General features: G+C 45.5%; 1 protein-coding gene across 1 annotated transcript in view; it reads left to right on the forward strand.

Annotated features, from left to right (window-relative positions):
- The first annotated feature begins 687 nt into the window (after positions 1-687).
- LOC145813287 (uncharacterized) overlaps positions 688-19,624 on the forward strand; it is a 64,031-nt gene continuing 45,094 nt past the window's right edge. Inside the window, exon 1 of the mRNA XM_082908575.1 lies at positions 688-927. Coding sequence (XP_082764701.1) covers positions 688-927 — 240 coding nt within the window. The remainder of the gene's footprint in view (positions 928-19,624) is intronic.

The following is a 19,624-nucleotide window of genomic DNA, read 5'->3' on the forward strand; positions in this document are numbered from 1 at the left end:
TGGATGGGGAAAATCTTACGCAGATGGCACGGAAGAGGAATGTCGAACGCATGGCTGCCCGAAAAAAGGCCGAGGCCATCCGTTCCAGATTTGTCCCCACTAAATCTGTTCAACCTACTGTTGTAGAGGAATCAGCCCAGGTTGTCGTCGTCGAAACGGAAAAGGATGTCGAGCGCCCGATTACAGGAGAGCTGCTGATTTCGGAGGATCGAGGTAAAAAAAGAAGCGTCGGAGACAAGGGCTACTCCGAAGACGGCCTTGTTGATAAGCGGCCATGCTTAGAGAAGTCGGTTGTGGTTGCTCCTTTCATCATTGAACCAAAGATAAAAAACTTTCCGATCTCCTCCGAAGCATCGGCTTTGAAAGATCCAGTTGTGGCATTGAGCTTAGCTGTCGCGGTCTCCTTGTCGGCTGACAGGACGACCTTTCGTGCCGAGCCGGACTTGGCAACGGTAGCATTAGCTGCTCAGTCGGCCTTTTTGGTAAGTGTTTATCCTTGGAATGTCATGATCTTTTGCTTTGCATTTGATGTTTCTTGGAATGTGTCGATCCTTTGTTTTGCAGACAATTGAAAGGATAGCCGAATTAGGGTAACGCCAGCGTGACGTTGTTGAAAGGATTGGCCATTTGCAATCAGAAGCTGATGGCCAAAGGATCAGGGCGGAGTTTGAGGCAATGAGGGCCACAATGGAAAGTGTACGGGCAGAGGCTGAGAAGGAAAGGGCTAAGACTGCTGATCAACTCAGGTCTAACGCTGAGGAGAGGGCAAACGCGAGCGAGGAATCGCTCAAGTTAGCCAAGGAGGCGCTTGCGAAACTGGAGGCCGAGTTGGAAGGGTTGAAGCAGGGCATGGAAAAAGCCGAATCTGAGGCTTCCGTGGCGTTCGAGGCTGGGAAGAGTGCCGCTTTTGATGACTACGTAGAAGAAGTCCCCAAATTTGAGAATCGGGGATTCAGACACGGCTGGCTCAAAGCCCTTTCTGCCGCTGGAGTTACGTTGGCCATGCTAATTCTATACGAGCAAGTGGACGTTGAGCCGCTTGAGTCTAATCCCAAGACTTGATTTGGGTGACATTCTAGTTTTGTTAGGATTTACTCAATTGCAATGTATGTTTTTTGTTAGTTGACTTCTGTCTTCTTTAGATTTTCATATGTAAAATGTCCACTGCTAGCGCCCAATTTATGAATGAAAATTTTATATGCTCTCAAATTATTTCTCGTATTGTTTGCTGTATGAGTATATAGTTAGGAGAATCAGCAGCTAGGACAAAATGTCAAGCTTACGTAAGACAGCAGACTTAATCAGCCGATTAAAATTAGGGATCTGATTTAATCATAAACAAAATGAATTTATGACTACTGTTATGATAAATCGATTCGTGGAACGGCTGGGGCACTCAAGCCGTCTAGATTGATGAACCTACCCTTGCCCCAGCTGGTTCATGATCGTAGAATGCAGATTAACACGTTACTTATGAATCTTGTACTGGAGAATCGATTTGTGAAACGGCTGGGGCACTTAGGCCATCTAGATTGATGAATCTACCCTTGCCCCAGCTGGTTCATGAACGTAGAACGCCGACTAACACGTTACTTATGAATCTTGTACTGAAGAATTGATTCGTGGAACGGCTGGGGCACTCAAGCCGTCTAGATTAATGAATCTGCCCTTGCCCTAGCTGGTTCATGAACGTAGAACGCCGATTAACATGTTACTTATGTATCTTGTACCAGAGAATCGATTCGTGGAACGACTGGGGCACTCAAGCCATCTAGATTGATGAATCTGCCCTTGCCCCAACTAGTTTATGATCGTAGAACGTCGATTATCAGTGGTGGATGCGGTGATTGGGACATATGACTCAGTCGGCGCCGGGCTGTTGACGCTTCAATATTAATGAGATTGCCTCGGAGGTGCTACCCTCATAGGGAATAAATGGGCGTGTACTTCGTGAATGAGGGTCCCATTTATGTGCTCAGTCAGCAACCTAGTCCAGCTCTTGGAAGAAGATTAAACAAGTGCGAATGTCAAATAAGCTTTTCATCAACAGCAGAGGTAAAGTGAAGACGCTAGCTGAGTTGGGAGGTGCCATCAGTTGAAGCGATGAACCTTCACGCGCGGGCAGTAGGACTTCGAGGGATTGGGAGGGACACCAATCTCCTCGTCGTCGAAGTAGGTCGCCCAGGAGGGACAAACAGCCACAGCGTAAGTCTCCTCAACCTCGTCCTGGAAGGGAATCCGACGCGACTCCTCGCCCATTGAGTTTCGCAGTCTTCATGGGTAATAGACTAATGACAGAGGCGAATTCGATCATTCGAAATCCAAATGTGGCAGTCGAGTTCGCTCGACAGATTTTTCCACCCGAAGTTCAGCAATTGATGGTAGGGCGGCCGGACTTCGAAGTGTTTCGTGAAGGCGTTCATGGAGCGGTGAGGGGATTGTACACGGCTTATGAGATCGGCATGCGTCTCCGCGCCGTTCGCTATGACATAGAACAGAGAGATGAACACATTCGGAAGTTAGAAGCTCGCGCCGAGAAGGCCGAGCGTGAGCTAAGGAAAATCAAGTCTGCCAGGCCCCAAGCAACCAGCCACTCCAACCCGGTTGTCGAAGAGAGGGTTAGTCAAAGGCTGATTAGTGATGCGATCACCGATCATAATACGGCTAGCATGTTCACGATTGAGACTGCGAGGGCTACGGCTTATGAAAAAGGCTTCCACGACGGCCGAAAGGTCGAGATTCAGAAGACCAAGTAGAAACTCACCGAAGAAGTTTGCCGATGTGAAAATCATGGATTTAAGCACGGTTGGATCAAGGCACTTCGGCAAGTTGAGAATCTCCAGGCGGTAGGGTTGGATTTGGCATTTCCGTCATACCAACAGAATGATTTACCCTTCTCTGCTTCCAAATTGAGAAGAGTGATGATGAAGAAGCCACCGAGCCGAAGAAAACCTTGTAATGATTATGCACATTGAAAGTGAAACTATGTATTTATTAGCTGATTTTGATAAAATGCTTAGTTCTTAATTTGTAATGCACTTATTATGCATTTTATATTAGTACACATTTTATTCCGAATGTGCACACGGATTACGTTTATACGGCTTGAACAATCTAATTTGAATAGTACATTGTTTATTTCAATTTTGCCTATTTCAACTTTGTTTCGTTATAATTTTTATTCGGCACACGTGTATTTCGACTTCAGAGACATCACGCGCCAAGGGCACTCTGAATCAGGAGGCTTTTTCGACCCAAAGACGTCTTGCGCCGATGGGGCTCCGAATCCAGAGATTGTCAGCCCATCTTTAGTTTCCGTTTAGATAATTGGGCCATTTTAACTTTGAAAAGCCAAAAATTAGTACATGGAATGGCTGTGGCCAATATTGATCGGCGTCCGTCTTTTGGAGTTCAGTGTTTAATGAAATCGCCTCAGGGTCACTGCAAGGATTAGAAATAAATCGCCTCGGACTCTTTGCGCCAATAACTTCACTTACTGTGTTTAGACTCGATTTAAAACAATTGCGTTGCATGGGGTTAGATAAGTGTGAATGTCAAACGGAGTTTTCTTCAATCAGCAGAGGAGAAGCTCGAACTTTGGCTGAGCTTGATACTGCAATGAATCGTAACAGAGAACCCACCCATGCGAGAGGTAAGGCAGTCAAAGAACGGGAAAAACGTCAGCCCCCAAGCCGTCGAAGCAGATCACCCCAAAGGGAGAAACGGCAATAGGGAAGTTCTCCGTAACTGCAACTGAGAAATGAGGCCGACGTAGCACCGCGACCGTTGAGTTTTACTATTTTCGTGGGGGATTCCTTTCTTGTCCTGGATCTTGGCTTTGACGTTGTCTATGGTGTCAAAGCTTTCCACCTCGAGGGTGATTGTCTCACCGGTGTGAACATCGTGGATTCAAGCGCGGTCAGATCAAAGCATTTCAAGCTGCAGATGTTCTCCGAGCAGCGGGCGGTAATTCGATGCTGCCACTGTACCAACACGGCCTCTTCTCCTTTTTCGCCTTTGAAGTTTGAGAAGGGTGAGGACGAAGGCAACGCCGTATGAAGATAGATATTGTAATGCTCGAACGCGGATTGCGTTTTTGTATTTACAGTTTAATTGAATAAAATGTGTTATTTTAAAAGTTTATATATCTCGTTCTTAATTAAGCATCTTATTTCGATTAAGCATCTTATCTCGTTGTAATGCTCGAATGTTGGCACGTTTTGTTTTGTTCATGTGGTTGTGCTGGCTCAACTTGCATATCCCTGCTTTAATGCTTAATTAAAGCATTAAGCATTTCCCCTGCAAGTCAGCCAAATTTGGCCAAAAAGTCAGCCAAATTTGGAATACGGAGACTTTTTGGCCAATCGTGATATCCACGAAGGGCGCTCTGAATCCGGAAGTTTTTTCGGCCCAAAGACGTCATGCGTCGATGGGGCTCCAAATTCGGAGGCTTTAATCGGCCAATCGTGATATCCACGACGGGCGCTCCGAATCCGGAGGCTTTTTCGGCCCAAAGACGTCATGCGTCGATGAGGCCCCAAATCCGAAGGCTTTAGTCGGCCAATCGTAATATCCACAAGGGCCGCTCCGAATCTGGAGACTTTTTGGCCAATCGTGATATCTACGAAGGGTGCTTCGAATCCGGGGACTTTTTGGCCAATCGTGATATCCACGAAGGGAGCTCCGAATCAGGAGGTTTTTTCAGCCCAAAGACGTCATGCGTCGATGGGGCTCCGAATTCGGAGGCTTTAATCGGCCAATCGTTATATCCACGAAGGGCACTCTGAATCAGGAGGCTTTTTGGCCCAAAGACGTCATGCGCCGATGGAGCTCTGAATCTAGAGGCTTTTTAATTATAGTTTGCAGTGGGTGGGATTACAACTTTTCAATAAGAATCCTTGCATTTCAAAAGTGGAATGTGTACATGGCGAATCATTTAGAACTAGGATCATTCCGCACAAGTCGGGTTTAATGACAGAATTTTTCGCAAGTGCGTCGAGTTCCAAGGCCGTGGCAGACTCCTTCTTGATATATTTCTGAGCCGATATGGAATCTATCCGATAATGGTTGTCTTAGTTAGGACCCAATTTTCCATCAACCGGTTTCTTGTCATCCAGAAGTGCCTTCAGGATCAACTTTCCCCGTGTAGCGACGCAGTTGAACGCGTTGATTATGCGACTTGGCAAGCTGCTGCTGGTATCGCTTAGGGCTTTTGTGGCTTCAGTGGAGTTGACCTGTGACTCGGCACTTCAGTGGAGTTGACCAGCGACTCCGTTGGTGTCTTTCCAGAAAGGAGATAACATGCTTGTGCGGATTGTTGGGAACCACGAATTTACTCAATGCCGTGTTCGGTTGGGAAGCATAGCAGCTGATGATAGGTGCTTGGGACGGCCTAAATAGTATGCAACCAAGTTCAGCCCATGATGAGATTATACGGTGAAGGGAGCTTGACGACCACGAATTCCACATCCATTGTTTGGGAGCCCGCTCGAACGGGAAGTGTGATTTTCCCCCATGGGTACTCTGGACTTGCGTTGAAGCCGAATAATGGATGAGGAGTCGGAGACAGATCTGATTCGTTTAAGCCGAGTTTGATGAAGGTCTCGTAATACAGAACCTCCGAAGTGCTCCCCTGGTCTATGAGGACGCGTTCAACGGTTAATCGGTTTACATGTAGTTCAATGACCATTGGATCAATATGGGGGAGTGTGATGCCAATAAGATCGGAATCGTCGAAGATAATACTCGGAGCTTCGTGGGGCCGTTTCGTCGGCGCACATTGCTTCTGGGGGGCTGACTGAATTGCGTGTACAGTAAAAGGTGTTGGAAGGCTGTATATCATATGAATGACGCTGAGCGGAGGTCAATCCTGCCGAAGGGCAACTGTTTTGATTGCGCTCTTTCACACATGTGTAGACACCCCATTTTTAACCGTCGTCAAGACTTGGACGTCACCGTTTGAACACTCGGTGATCATCCTTGTTTGTGTTCGTCTTGAGTTCCCGGAGGCCACGGCTGCGCGCCTTGCCTCAAAATCTCTCGACTCGACCGTTTTGTGTCTATTTTGCACCAAACACTTGTGTTTTTGCTTTGGAGGGCAGAGAATGGCTTTTGGGACATCCCCACATTCCACCGGCCATGGCTTGAGGCCACCGGCTGTGTTTTGTTGCCATCGGCCAAATGTGATGGCCGGCCGGCCAATTTGACTGCCGGTCGACCACTTTGATAGCCGGCCGGCCAAGTGTGGTTTTCAACAGATATTTCTGTAGACAGCTGGCAGCTGTCATTCTAGGCCATACCCCAGCCCATGCCTGGACGTGGGTGTTCTGAGGAGCTGCAGATTGATACATATCTAAATCATTCAAGCTCTCTGACATAGGAGAGGAGAGGAAGAAAGAGATATACAACTTGGAGCAAAAAATCTCTCTCTCTCTCTACATTTTCTGCCTCTCTCTCTAAGGTTTAGGGCTTGTTTGTGCTTAAAAGTGCATTTTCTTTGCACTTTTGCACACAAACACCTAGTTCTCTACTCCTTTTATTGAGCTAAGGTCCTTGGAGGTGATTTTTGGGGTGATTTGAAGCATTTTTTTGATCCAAAAGTTGCTGATTTACTACTGTGCTTCAAGGGTGAGCTTTTACCTCTTTCAAGCCTTGTTTTCATAGCTTGTTTTTCCATATTTGCAACTATTTTTGAGCTTAACATATAACATAGAAAAGTCTTATTTTTGAGTGCTCTAAATAGTTTCTTAAGGGTATTTTTAGCTTTGGGGTTGTTTGACCCCTCTTAAGGCTTGTTTGGCCCTTGTTTTGTGCCATTTTGGTTGAGCTCCGAGACCTTTGTGTTTGGGCCACCTCACCACTGAAATCTTGAGGGATTTCAGAGGTGAGGATGGTGCCTTGAGGTCCTAAGAAGGAGAGGGCCACCCCCTCTCCTTGTTGTCCTTGAAAAGGGCTATTTTTGCCTCTTGAGGGAGCATCTTGTTTAAGTGTATGTTGGGCATGATTCAACTGATTTTTGTGCTTATCATGTCATAATATGCCTCTGTTTTTAGTTGGTTTGGACACACCTTGCATGCCTTTCATACATGTCTTGTAATGCCACATTTTTGCCTTAACATGCTTTAGGTGTAGACCCTTGTTCTAGCATGATTTAGGCTTAGCTTTGTGAAGTTTACATGCATATTTTGATGTGCTAAGGGACTGTTGTAGGTCATTTGAGTCATTCATGTCTTGCTTTGTATAGCTACCATGCAATCCCTCTTGAATGCCTTAAGTTTTGGCCTCTCTAGCATGCATTACTTGCATTGTTTCAGTGGTTTGGAACCACTTACCATGTTTTTTCAGTCCTTATAACATGCTTATATCCTTGCCTTTGATGCCTCTTTGATGCCTTATGAGGTTGTGCCTTGTGCTCCATGTTTGGTCATTGTGCATGCCCTTGAATTTAAGTCATTTAGATGCCATCTAAGTGGTCTTTAGGCTTTGTTTTAATATGTTAAAACTCTGTTTTGATCATTTAATTCATGTCATGTTTGGTTTTGCTAAGGGTAGTTCAATACCTCCTTAGCTTGCCTCAAGTACTTGGACCATTATTGCATGCTTTGCTTGTTTTGATTACTTGGTTTGGCACCTCTCTTTCATGCAATTTCAGAGCTTATGATACATGCCATATGCCCATGTTTGTCCTCCTTTAAGTGTGCTTAAAGGTTGCTTATTTGATGCTTAAGTGTTGGCCCATCAACATGTACATGTGTGTGTGTGTTGGTTATCATTTCCATAGCATTAGCCACTGTTTTAGGCTTGTTTAAGGGCTGCCTGATTTAGTTTAAGCCCACCCTTTGGCCTGTTGTTGCATGCCTAGCTTATGACATATTGTTGCATGTTGAAATGATGTTGCATTTGGCATGTATTCTCTTCTTTGTTTTGGTTGCTTAACATGTCATATGTTTTGCATGCTTGTGTGTTGACATTGTGCCTTGTATGCTCATCTAACTTGCATGCTTGTTTTATGCCTTGCATGCTTCCCATGTGCCCATGTTGCATGCCTAGTTAACATACTTAGGTTGCATTGCATTTGCATGCATCTTTCACCTCTTGATCAAGTCATGATAGAGGCTAAAAGTCCCTTTGTTTGCTTATTTGCATTGCATTTCATTTAAAATCAAAGTGCATACTTGGTTTCTTGGGCCATCATGCATTGAAATGTGCGATTGATTGTCCGAGAATTGAGAACCGTGTCCCTTTGAGTCATAAACATGATAAGGGATATGCTGGTGCTTACATTTGCTTGAAATACATTGCCATGCCTTGCCTGCCCTCTACTGCTGTCAAACAGGTTTCAGCAGGAAGAATTGGCCAGCCGACAGTGTTGGGTGCCGACCGGCAAAATAGGTTTGGCCGAGAGCATAAGTTTGTGGCCGATGACCATTCTCCATGGCCGGTGGTGTTCTCACTCAGCCGGTAGTGTTCCACAACACTCAGAGAAGCAACCTTGGGAGTTGTGCAATTTTCAGAGAAGCAGAACAATCAAAGCAGAGGCAAACTTGTGCATGGCATTGGATTTCCGAGCAAACCCGAGCACGCGCGCATTGGATCCTCTTCCCGAGGCCTTTATTGCTTTCTTAAGCTTAGTTAATTTGCTTAATTAATTAGGTGGTCTGTAATAATTAATTAGCTTGTAGGTTAATTAATTTGTATTATTCTTTTGGTCCCTCTGAGCGAGGGTGAATTTGTAATAAGCGTGGGTGCGTGTGTGCATGTCTTCCAACCCCCACTTCTTTCTCCCTTTTACTTACCTGCTTTGATGGTTAGTATTAGGACATGTTTACTTTAGCATACCTTATGTTATGCATGCGTGCATCATTCATTAGTCTTGCATGCACCAGTGTAGACACCCCATTTTTGACCGTCCTCAAGACTTGGACGTCACTGTTTGAACACACGGTAATCTTCCATGTTTGTGTTCGTTTGGAGTTCCCGGAGGTCTCGGCTCGCGCGCCTTGCCTCAGGATCCCCGAACTCGACTGTTTAGTGTCTGGTTTTGCGCCAAACACTTTTGTTTTGCCTTAGAGGGGCAAGGAATGCCTTGTGAGACATCCCCATACACCACCGGCAGTGGCTGGAGGCCACCGGCTGGTCTTTTTCTTCCATCGGCACTTTTGTTTGCCGGTCGGCACATTTTATTGCTGGTCGGCATAATTTGTTGCCGGTCGGCACTGTTTTTTGCCGAAATAGCTTTTTTGGGCAGCCGACCACTGTTCCTCCACTTTATGGAGATATTCTGTGCCAGCTGTGATAGCTGGCACCAACTCCTTTCCCCTCCATACACGTGTATGGAGGGATTTCCCTCTAGCCAAGCTTGTTGAATAAGCTTTGCAAGAGGGAGTCCTATAAGAGAGAGGCTTTCCTCTTGGTTCTAGGTTAGAAAAACAGAAGCAAAAATCAGCCTTTAGAGATATAGATACATATTATCTTTATACCTCTCTCCCTCTCCCTTCTTGTGTGTGTTTCTTGGCCCAAAAGGTGTGTTTTACCTTACTTTTGCACCATTACACACACCATTACACCTTAGTCCGAGATTGAGGGACTTGGGGGAGTTGTTTCTTGAGTTTTGGACTGGTTTTGATCCAAAGAAGGAGGTTAGACCATTTGTTCTTCAAGGGTTCTTCAAGGGTGAGCATCTTCCCTTTTATTCCCCAAACTTGCATTGGTTTTCTACCTATTTTGTTTATTGTTTTGGCTCTTGTGTATAACATAAAAAAAGCTCATATTTTCCTGCTCTAACACTTTCATTAAGGTCACTTTGTGGTTAGATTGCAAACTCACCCTCATAGGCCTTGTTTAGCCTATTTTGGTGCCCTTTTGATAAGGTTTTGTTCACTTCAGCATTTTGATCTTTTCATCACCAAAAATCAGTGTATTTTAGTGTCAAAAAAGTTGGTTTGAAGTCTTGCATAGGGGAGGGACACCCCTCTCCCTTTATGGTTTTGTTTCTTTGCTTTTTGGGCTCAAGAGGGTAGCATGTGTGCTTGATGTTTCTTGGCTTCATTCCAGCATTTTTTTAGGCATCTTAGGTCATATATAATCTCTGTTTTTGGTCAAACTTGTGCCTCCTTGCATGCTTGTAATACTTGTTTTGTATTGTTCTACTTTGCTTAAAAGTGCACATCATGGTTAGGCCATGATTCTTGTGAGAGTTGGCTTAGTTCCATGAAGTTCTTGGTGATGTTTTTCCATGCTTAAGGTTTATTGGTTATCCATTTAGCCATGCTTGACATGTTTGTTAGGGTTGCTTTGTATTTTAGCTTAAAAGCTTTGAGCATGATGGCCTCTAGCATATATGTTTGTGATTACCCTCTTGGTTTAATATCATCTAAGGACTTTCTTTTTAGTCCAAGAATCATGCCTACATGTGTGCATGCATGGTCTTTTTCATATCCTGAGGGTGTGTCTTCCTATGCCTAAGAATGAGCCTTGGTGTATTTGTTTCATGGGGTTTATTTTAGTTGCCATATTAGGAGTTTTTGGGGTCCTATCTTGCATGCATAAATTCTGTTTTTACTTGTTTTAATCATGCCATGAATGGCCATGTTGGTGGGGGTAGGTTGTCTCCTTTAGTGCCTTAGCTTTGGGACCATAAGTTTGCTTGTTAACATGAGTTGATTGTCTATCATTTTAAGCACTTTTGGCCACTGTTTTGAGAAGGGTAAGGGCCTGCCCCTTTGCCACTTCAAGCCCTCTTGCATGCTTGCTCCATGTTTGTTGCATATTTGTTCCATTAAGCTTTGTAGCACATCAATTCCATGGTCAATTTGCTCCATGTTTGCATCATGTTTGTATCTTGTGTGCTTGGTATCATACATTTTGTCATGATAGTTGCATATTGCTTGTTGTGTTTTACATCTTGGTGCATGACACATTTGAGGCTTGTGAGCATTACATGCATTGCATTTACTTGGTTTGGGGTGTCAAACCAAGTGCGGGAGTCAAGGACCATTCATATTTCAAGTGATGTAATGTGCCTTGATCCCCGGTCATCGGGACCTTTGACTCCACCTTGATAAGGCCCCGGTTTTCATGTTATTTGTTGCATACATTTTCATATCAAATGGCAAATTCGATCCTTTGACTCACCATGTACCATTGATGGTTCAAGGATCGAAAGTCATGCTTCTTTGAGTTCAAAATATGATAAGAAGTAGGACCATGCTTACATGTGTCCAAAAACTCCATGCTATGCACTGTCTGTTCTCTGTTTGCTGTCAGATTGTCTTCTGCAGGAAGTTTCTGCCGACCGGCAGAATTTAGTGCCGACCGGCGCTATCTGGAATGCCGATGAATCCGATAAAGTGCCGATGATAATTTTGAAGTGCCGGTGGCAATTCTGTCTGGCCGGTGGTGCTCTGCAGGATGCAAGGAGCTTGTTCCAGTACTTTGGCAATTTTCAGAAGGACAAGGCAGTACAAACAGAGGCGACAAGAGTATAGTACGGGTTTTCCGGGCAGGACGGACTCGAGCATGCATCATCCGCGCACCCCGAGGCAAAGGCTGTGGCTACCCTCTTCTTTCCTTTTGCTCCCTTTTATTAATTAATTAGAGAAATTTTGTAATAATTTTATTTGTTCATTATTTTGGGACTGTAATATTAATTCGAACCCTCTGAGTGAGGGTAAACATGTAATAAGTGTGGGTGAGTGTGTGTATGTCTTCCAATCCCCATTTCTTTCTTCCCTTTTATTTATCTGCTTATAATGGTAGATTAGGGCATTTTTGAGATTAGCACACCTTATGATATGCACGCGTGCATTCATGCATCTGTTGGCATGCACCGGGCTCGGTACATCATACTAACCGCATTCGTATTTTCAAATTCCAAAATTGAATACATGAAACAGTTGGTTGCATATCATATGCCATATTTAGGTTAACCGAGCCTAACTAAAATTGCATCTTGTATGTGTTGCATTAGGCAAAATAACATGAACTAGGACACGCATATTTGCTAACTAGTTTATTGTTTTGGCACGGAGTACAATGTAAGTGGTTATGCTTTAGCATCCAACATGCGTGTGAATGTTGCCATAAAAGTATGCTTGCCATGCGACTAAGTGTTTACATGAGATAAATTGCTTGAATGCCTGTGGGTGGAGGTCAAACTGCTTAAATTGGGATAATGCGTTAAAACTATATTTGTTTTAAGCCCACTAGATAGTGGCAAAACCGTCTTTTCTATAAAAAAAAACCCACTTGAGGGTGGCAAAACCTGCATTTTAGCCTACTTACGAGTAGCAAACCATTTTCAAAATGAACATAGAATGTTTTGTTCCAATTTGGGCAATTTGGTCTATACTTGTTTGCTGCGCGCATAACATAGTAATCTTAGGCTAATAATTGGAATAAGAATACATAAACGTTTTCAAAACTGGATATCACGGTTAATAGAGGCCGGTCTTCGGACCGGGCGAAAGGGGGTGCTCATAGCTGACCTTCCCCGATCGTACCCAAGCTCCCGAGCCGAGACAACTCCGGTGATGACGGACATGTGGCCTTCGGCACCGAGTCAGGGTTTCCTAAATTCTCCCATAAAAAATATTTAGGTGGCGACTCTGTATCTGGCAAAGCAGTCCATGTTTGGCACTACTTTTTCAAAAAAAATCTGTTTCTCAAAACGATTTGCCAGATTTGGACTCTTTGGTTCAGATTAAGAACCGTGACACAAATCGAGTCTGAACTGTAGCGAGGTCCCCCGCGGACTTGTTACAGTTTCTGGCGACTCCGCTGGGGAGTTTTAGAGAGCTTGACTCGAACTCGTGATATCCTGTTTTGATTTCGCTTATGTGTTTCTTTGCATTGCATGTGCATTGGTGCGCCTAGGAACACAGTGTTTGCCATCTGCCATTCCTGAACGGTTTGCCGGAGGCTTGTCTTGTCAAGGCATGTCCATAAGGCTGACCGGCTATGGGCTCTGACAGTATGGGAACACAAACCCCAGTTTTACCGGGGCACCCTTTTTGACCATTCGACCTAGTGCATATTCGGAACCATAGTGACCATTCCAAGCTAGGACAGGTTGCTTAACCGATGCTAAGTTGTTTGAAACCGCTGCGTGCGTAGTGAAACCCTAGCTCCTGACAAAATAGGACAGGGAAACCCTACCCCAACATAGGGGTGTTTTGGCTCTCTTTACTTGCTATGTGCTTTCAAAATATATTTCTGCAGGGAAATGAACACATCAGTTTGTAAGTTTGGGCATCAGGCCTGAGGGCATCAGTATCAGTTTTAAGAGAATCAGTTATCTGCGGGTATCAGGGTTCAGTATTGGGAATAGAGATTTTGAGAACAGTGATCAGTATCGGGGAACCGTGTGCTCGGCTTATCGACTATGTGTTTTGAAAATCCAACTGTATATTATTTGTTTATTTTATGCTGTTGTGTTGTCCGGTTGTTGGTTTATTTATTGCTTTATTTATCTTTTTGCTAGGTAGTTTAGCATCATTACGTCTAACCCAGTAGACATTCCCCAAGCACTCTGGATCAGAGGTCGCCGGCTCCATCGATCTGAGGATCTGATAGAAGGACAACCAATGTACCATTCTCTACCCCCGGTTACTAAACGGAAAGCAACTAGGCAGAGGATATCGGTTCAACAGTCGGTACAAAGGGCTTCGTCTACCCCACCTGTGTACAGTAGGGATCAGGATCCCGTTTCACCCACAGAGAGGGAACGCATACCAGCAATTCAACCAGAGCAGAACAGTATGGATAGCTTAGAGGAGATGGTGCGCCAACTTCAGGAAAGCATGAAAATGATGCAGCAAGATGCTGCCCGCCAGGCAGAATTTGCCAGGCAACAGGCTACCGTTATGAGTGAGCAAGCGGATTTAATTGGGAGATTGCAACAACAAACTGGGGCATCACCTTCGTAGCAAACCCCTCCTCCATTAAGGGTTCCAATACCCGAAGAAACACCAAACGCCCGGAATGTCCAAGAAGATACAGACATCCCAACGAGGCCGGCTCCACCCCCGATTCCGCCTCAACAATCCAAGGCACCCACTCCCATTAACATACCGGATTCTCCCTTTGAGTCTGAGGTAGACCCCATGACGTTAAAAATGCACAAGCTTGAAAAGCTGTTCAAGAAATCTTAAGGTGCGAAGTCCATTCCGGACATTGGAGATGGGTACATCGACACAGCCGTGACGCTGCCAGATCGATTTAAGATGCCCCAAATTGATCGTTTTGACGGGTCTGAGGATCCCATGGTACACCTGCGACTGTTTTCAGACGTCCTAAGGCCAATGGGCCTCACCAGATTGCAGAAACTATCTTTATTCGGCCGGACCTTGTCAGGAGTGGCGTCCGCATGGTATGCCAAGTTGGGGGACGACGTCAAGAGAAACTGGGACGAGATGGCTGAGGCCTTCATCCTGCAGTACTCGTATAACACACAAATCGAGATCACGACCCGGGATCACGAGACAACGAGGCAAGAACCTAAGGAAAGCTTCTCAGAGTTTGTAACTAGATGGCGGGCTAAGGCTTCAATGATGACCTTGAGACCCACAGACAAAGACCAGATTCGGATGATTGTGCGCAATCTTCAGCCGAAGCTAATGCAAAAGATGATTGTAGTCCCCTTTCCCACCTTTGCTGATTTGCATGAAATGGGGGTGCAGATCGAGGATGCCTTGAGACAAGGTTGGATTGATAATGATCGGGATCAACCCCGCAGAAATTTCAATCGTAGTACTAATGCAGGCCCGAGTGGCGCTACGACTGCCAGGACCTCCGAAGTGAGTATGGTCACCACTAACCCTTCCCCGAGAAATACAGCAGCCACACCATTCTCCGGCGCGTCCGGAAGCAACTCGCAAACAGCCAAATACCCTCCCAGAAACACCAGAACCTTCGCTCCACTTTATATGCCCCTGTCCAAAGCTTTGGGGGTTTTGATCAGAAAAGGGCATCTGAAGCCCCTAGAGCCGCGACCCTTACCTGAAAGACTACCCGCCACCCACAACCCAGCCAAATATTGTGCGTTCCACCAGCAGCATGGTCATGACACTGACCTATGCTTTCATTTACGTCATGAGATTCAAGAGCTCATTGATAATGGGGTGATTCTCCCCCCTGAGAAACCTAATGTTACCACAAATCCTCTCCCCGCACATAACCAAGTTCCACCACCCAAAAGAGTCAACTTCATCTACACTGGGGTCGCATCCTACGATCCCAGTATCTACATCACACCCTCCTACCTGCCCAAACCTAAAGTTTTCCTCCCCGATTGCACCGATTTGTGCATGACGGACGTCTCCATAACCCAACCCAAGCCAGTGGTGGTGACCATCGAGAACAGGAAAGAGGTTGTCAAACCAGGGTCCGTGGAGCCTGAGAATGATGTTTGGAATGCTTACAGTCCGAATGACTACATTTCACCAGTGGGCCAGAATAGACCAAATGTCGAATTTCCAGTCGGGGGAGAGCTGTGTGTAATCCGAGGGGACAATTCAGGACAGGGAATGGATGATTTGACAGCCGTGGAAAAGGATGTTGTCAAGTCCCAATTTCATGATGACCAAGACTCAGCCATCAACTGGTATGATAATGAAGAATCAGCAGAGGCCACGGGGTGGTTAGACGATCAGCCGGATGTAACAGGGGAGTTCCACTCAAAACAAGGCCCGGCAGGGGCAGGAATGTCAACAACGGCCGGGAGTGTCGAAAAGCAGAATACATCGCCGGAGAGCGCCGGCGTCGAGAGTTTCGCTCGGGAATGGAGCATTTTAAGTACAGGGATCAGTGAGCAATCTACTGCATTGACACAGTCAGAACAAGAGAGATTCGAGGATTCTGAGAGGATCAGAAAAACAAAAGGCCACGTAGGGGTCGAAACCGCCGCAAGTACGGAAATGGAGGATGCTGTGAACATAGGGATAAAAGGTACTGTGAGTATCGGGACAGTTGTGCCAGAACCAGACAGATGCTTGTCAGTCGCAGATGGTATGTGGTGGGAAGACGACGATCTATGTCTTGCCCACACGGACGAGGATTGGAAAGGTAACCAACCAGATGATAATTGGTATATCGGCGAGGTCGATCACATGACTAGGAGTGGACGGTATTTCAAGCCTCCACACCTAGATCAGCCGGAGGCGTCTGGGAAAAATAATGAAGCAAAGAAACAAAAGGAGAAGCAACTCGAAGACGAGGCCGTGTTGAGACAATTGAAAAAGATACAAGCAGACATCTCCATCTGGGGACTGCTTATGGCTTCTCGAGTACATAGACAAGCCGTCCTTACAGCCATGGACAAGGCCAAGCTGTCCATAGACACCACGCCCGAGCAGCTGGTGGGTTTAGTCTTTTCAGGAGGAAATTCCCCAGCATTGAGTTTTTCTGACAAAGAGCTGCCACCCGAGGGTGCGAACCATAACAAGCCGCTCTACATCTCTGTCGAGTGCAGGGATAAATGGATACCTGTGGTGCTTGTCGACACGGGGTCCGCCATCAACGTCTGCCCGGCAAGGACAGCTTATGCGATTGGTTTGAAAGTCGCGGATTTTGTGCCAACGGCCCAAGTGATTCGGGCGTATGACAACACAAGCCGGGAAGTAATGGGAACAATTAAGATTCAAACAAAGGTTGGGCCAGGACAGCACGAGATAGATTTCCATGTCTTGGAGGTTCCCGCAACATTCAACTTGCTTCTGGGACGGCCGTGGCTGCATCAGGTAAAGGCGGTCTCCTCTACCTTACATCAAGTGGTGAAATACCCCTATGGGAAGGGAGTAGCCATTGTTTTCGAAAACTCATCAATTCATCCACCACCAGAGGTATCTACGCCTGTTCTAGAAATTGAGCATGGTATAGAAGATGTGTTCATATCGGGTTTCACCTTGGCCGAGGCTCGGGTCGTACAGAACATCATGGCAGCTAACGAAGGGGTGTATGTCAGTGCCCAAGCAGTCTATCTCATGAACAAACTCCAGCACATCCCCGGGATGGGATTAGGCAAGAGCGGTAGGAAAGGTGCCGCAGCATCGACCGAAGTGCCACATAACCCCCATACCTTTGGTTTGGGCTACCTACCCACCAAAGAGGATTGGATAAGGAAAGGAAAGGAAATGGCCGGAAGGGCCAGGGCGAAACAGATGGGGAAGCCCTTTGACTTGATGCACCAGCCCATTCGGGGGACCCTGAACGGACGTTTCGTCCGGGAGGGGGAGGACTTTCCATTCTGTGGCTTCCCGGAGCCGTGGCTCAATGCGGAGAAAAAGCGCGTACCGGGATTTGAAATTTTCTTTGATTTACAGTTACCTGAGGATGACATCGCCGAAGGGCAGGCAGATCTATCGGCTGAGGCCGAGCAAAGTAAGGAGGTACAGTCCGAGGACGCCGAAAATGAAATGGGGGCAGCGCTGGTGTAACAAGTCCGCGGGGGACCTCGCTACAGTTCGGACTCGATTTGTGTCACGGTTCTTAATCTGAACCAAAGAGTCCAAATCTGGCAAATCGTTTTGAGAAACAGATTTTTTTTGAAAAAGTAGTGCCAAACATGGACTGCTTTGCGAGATACAGAGTCGCCACCTAAATATTTTTTATGGGAGAATTTAGGAAACCCTGACTCGGTGCCGAAGGCCACATGTCCGTCATCACCGGAGTTGTCTCGGCTCGGGAGCTTGGGTACGATCGGGGAAGGTCAGCTATGAGCACCCCCTTTCGCCCGGTCCGAAGACCGGCCTCTATTAACCGTGATATCCAGTTTTGAAAACGTTTATGTATTCTTATTCCAATTATTAGCCTAAGATTACTATGTTATGCGCGCAGCAAACAAGTATAGACCAAATTGCCCAAATTGGAACAAAACATTCTATGTTCATTTTGAAAATGGTTTGCTACTCGTAAGTAGGCTAAAATGCAGGTTTTGCCACACTCAAGTGGGTTTTTTTTTAGAAAAGACGGTTTTGCCACTATCTAGTGGGCTCAAAACAAATATAGTTTTAACGCATTATCCCAATTTAAGCAGTTTGACCTCCACCCACAGGCATTCAAGCAATTTATCTCATGTAAACACTTAGTCGCATGGCAAGCATACTTTTATGGCAACATTCACACGCATGTTGGATGCTACAGCATAACCACTTACACTGTACTCCGTGCCAAAACAATAAACTAGTTAGCAAATATGCGTGTCCTAGTTCATGTTATTTTGCCTAATGCAACACATACAAGATGCAATTTTAGTTAGGCTCGGTTAACCTAAATATGGCATATGATATGCAACCAACTGTTTCATGTATTCAATTTTGGAATTTGAAAATACGAATGCGGTTAGTATGATGTACGGAGCCCGGAGCATGCCAACAGATGCATGAATGCACGCGTGCATATCATAAGGTGTGCTAATCTCAAAAATGCCCTAATCTACCATTATAAGCAGATAAATAAAAGGGAAGAAAGAAATGGGGATTGGAAGACATACACACACTCACCCACACTTATTACATGTTTACCCTCACTCAGAGGGTTCGAATTAATATTACAGTCCCAAAATAATGAACAAATAAAATTATTACAAAATTTCTCTAATTAATTAAAAAAGGGAGCAAAAGGAAAGAAGAGGGTAGCCACAGCCTTTGCCTCGGGGTGCGCGGATGATGCATGCTCGAGTCCGTCCTGCCCGGAAAACCCGTACTATACTCTTGTCGCCTCTGTTTGTACTGCCTTGTCCTTCTGAAAATTGCCAAAGTACTGGAACAAGCTCCTTGCATCCTGCAGAGCACCACCGACCAGACAGAATTGCCACCGGCACTTCAAAATTATCATCGGCACTTTATCGGATTCATCGGCATTCCAGATAGTGCCGGTCGGCACTAAATTCTGCCGGTCGGCAGAAACTTCCTGCAGAAGACAATCTGACAGCAAACAGAGAACAGACAGTGCATAGCATGGAGTTTTTGGACACATGTAAGCATGGTCCTACTTATTATCATATTTTGAACTCAAAGAAGCATGACTTTCGATCCTTGAACCATCAATGGTACATGGTGAGTCAAAGGATCGAATTTGCCATTTGATATGAAAATGTATGCAACAAATAACATGAAAACCGGGGCCTTATCAAGGTGGAGTCAAAGGTCCCGATGACCGGGGATCAAGGCACATTACATCACTAGAAATATGAATGGTCCTTGACTCCCGCACTTGGTTTGACACCCCAAACCAAGTAAATGCAATGCATGTAATGCTCACAAGCCTCAAATGTGTCATGCCACCAAGATGTAAAACACAACAAGCAATATGCAACTATCATGACAAAATGTATGATACCAAGCACACAAGATACAAACATGATGCAAACATGGAGCAAATTGACCATGGAATTGATGTGCTACAAAGCTTAATGGAACAAATATGCAACAAACATGGAGCAAGCATGCAAGAGGGCTTGAAGTGGCAAAGGGGCAGGCCCTTACCCTTCTCAAAACAGTGGCCAAAAGTGCTTAAAATGATAGACAATCAACTCATGTTAACAAGCAAACTTATGGTCCCAAAGCTAAGGCACTAAAGGAGACAACTTACCCCCACCAACATGGCCATTCATGGCATGATTAAAACA

The sequence above is a fragment of the Camellia sinensis genome, chromosome 2 (genome assembly GCF_055761805.1).
Source record: "Camellia sinensis isolate YWXY chromosome 2, ASM5576180v1, whole genome shotgun sequence".
NCBI classification, from domain to species: domain Eukaryota; kingdom Viridiplantae; phylum Streptophyta; class Magnoliopsida; order Ericales; family Theaceae; genus Camellia; species Camellia sinensis.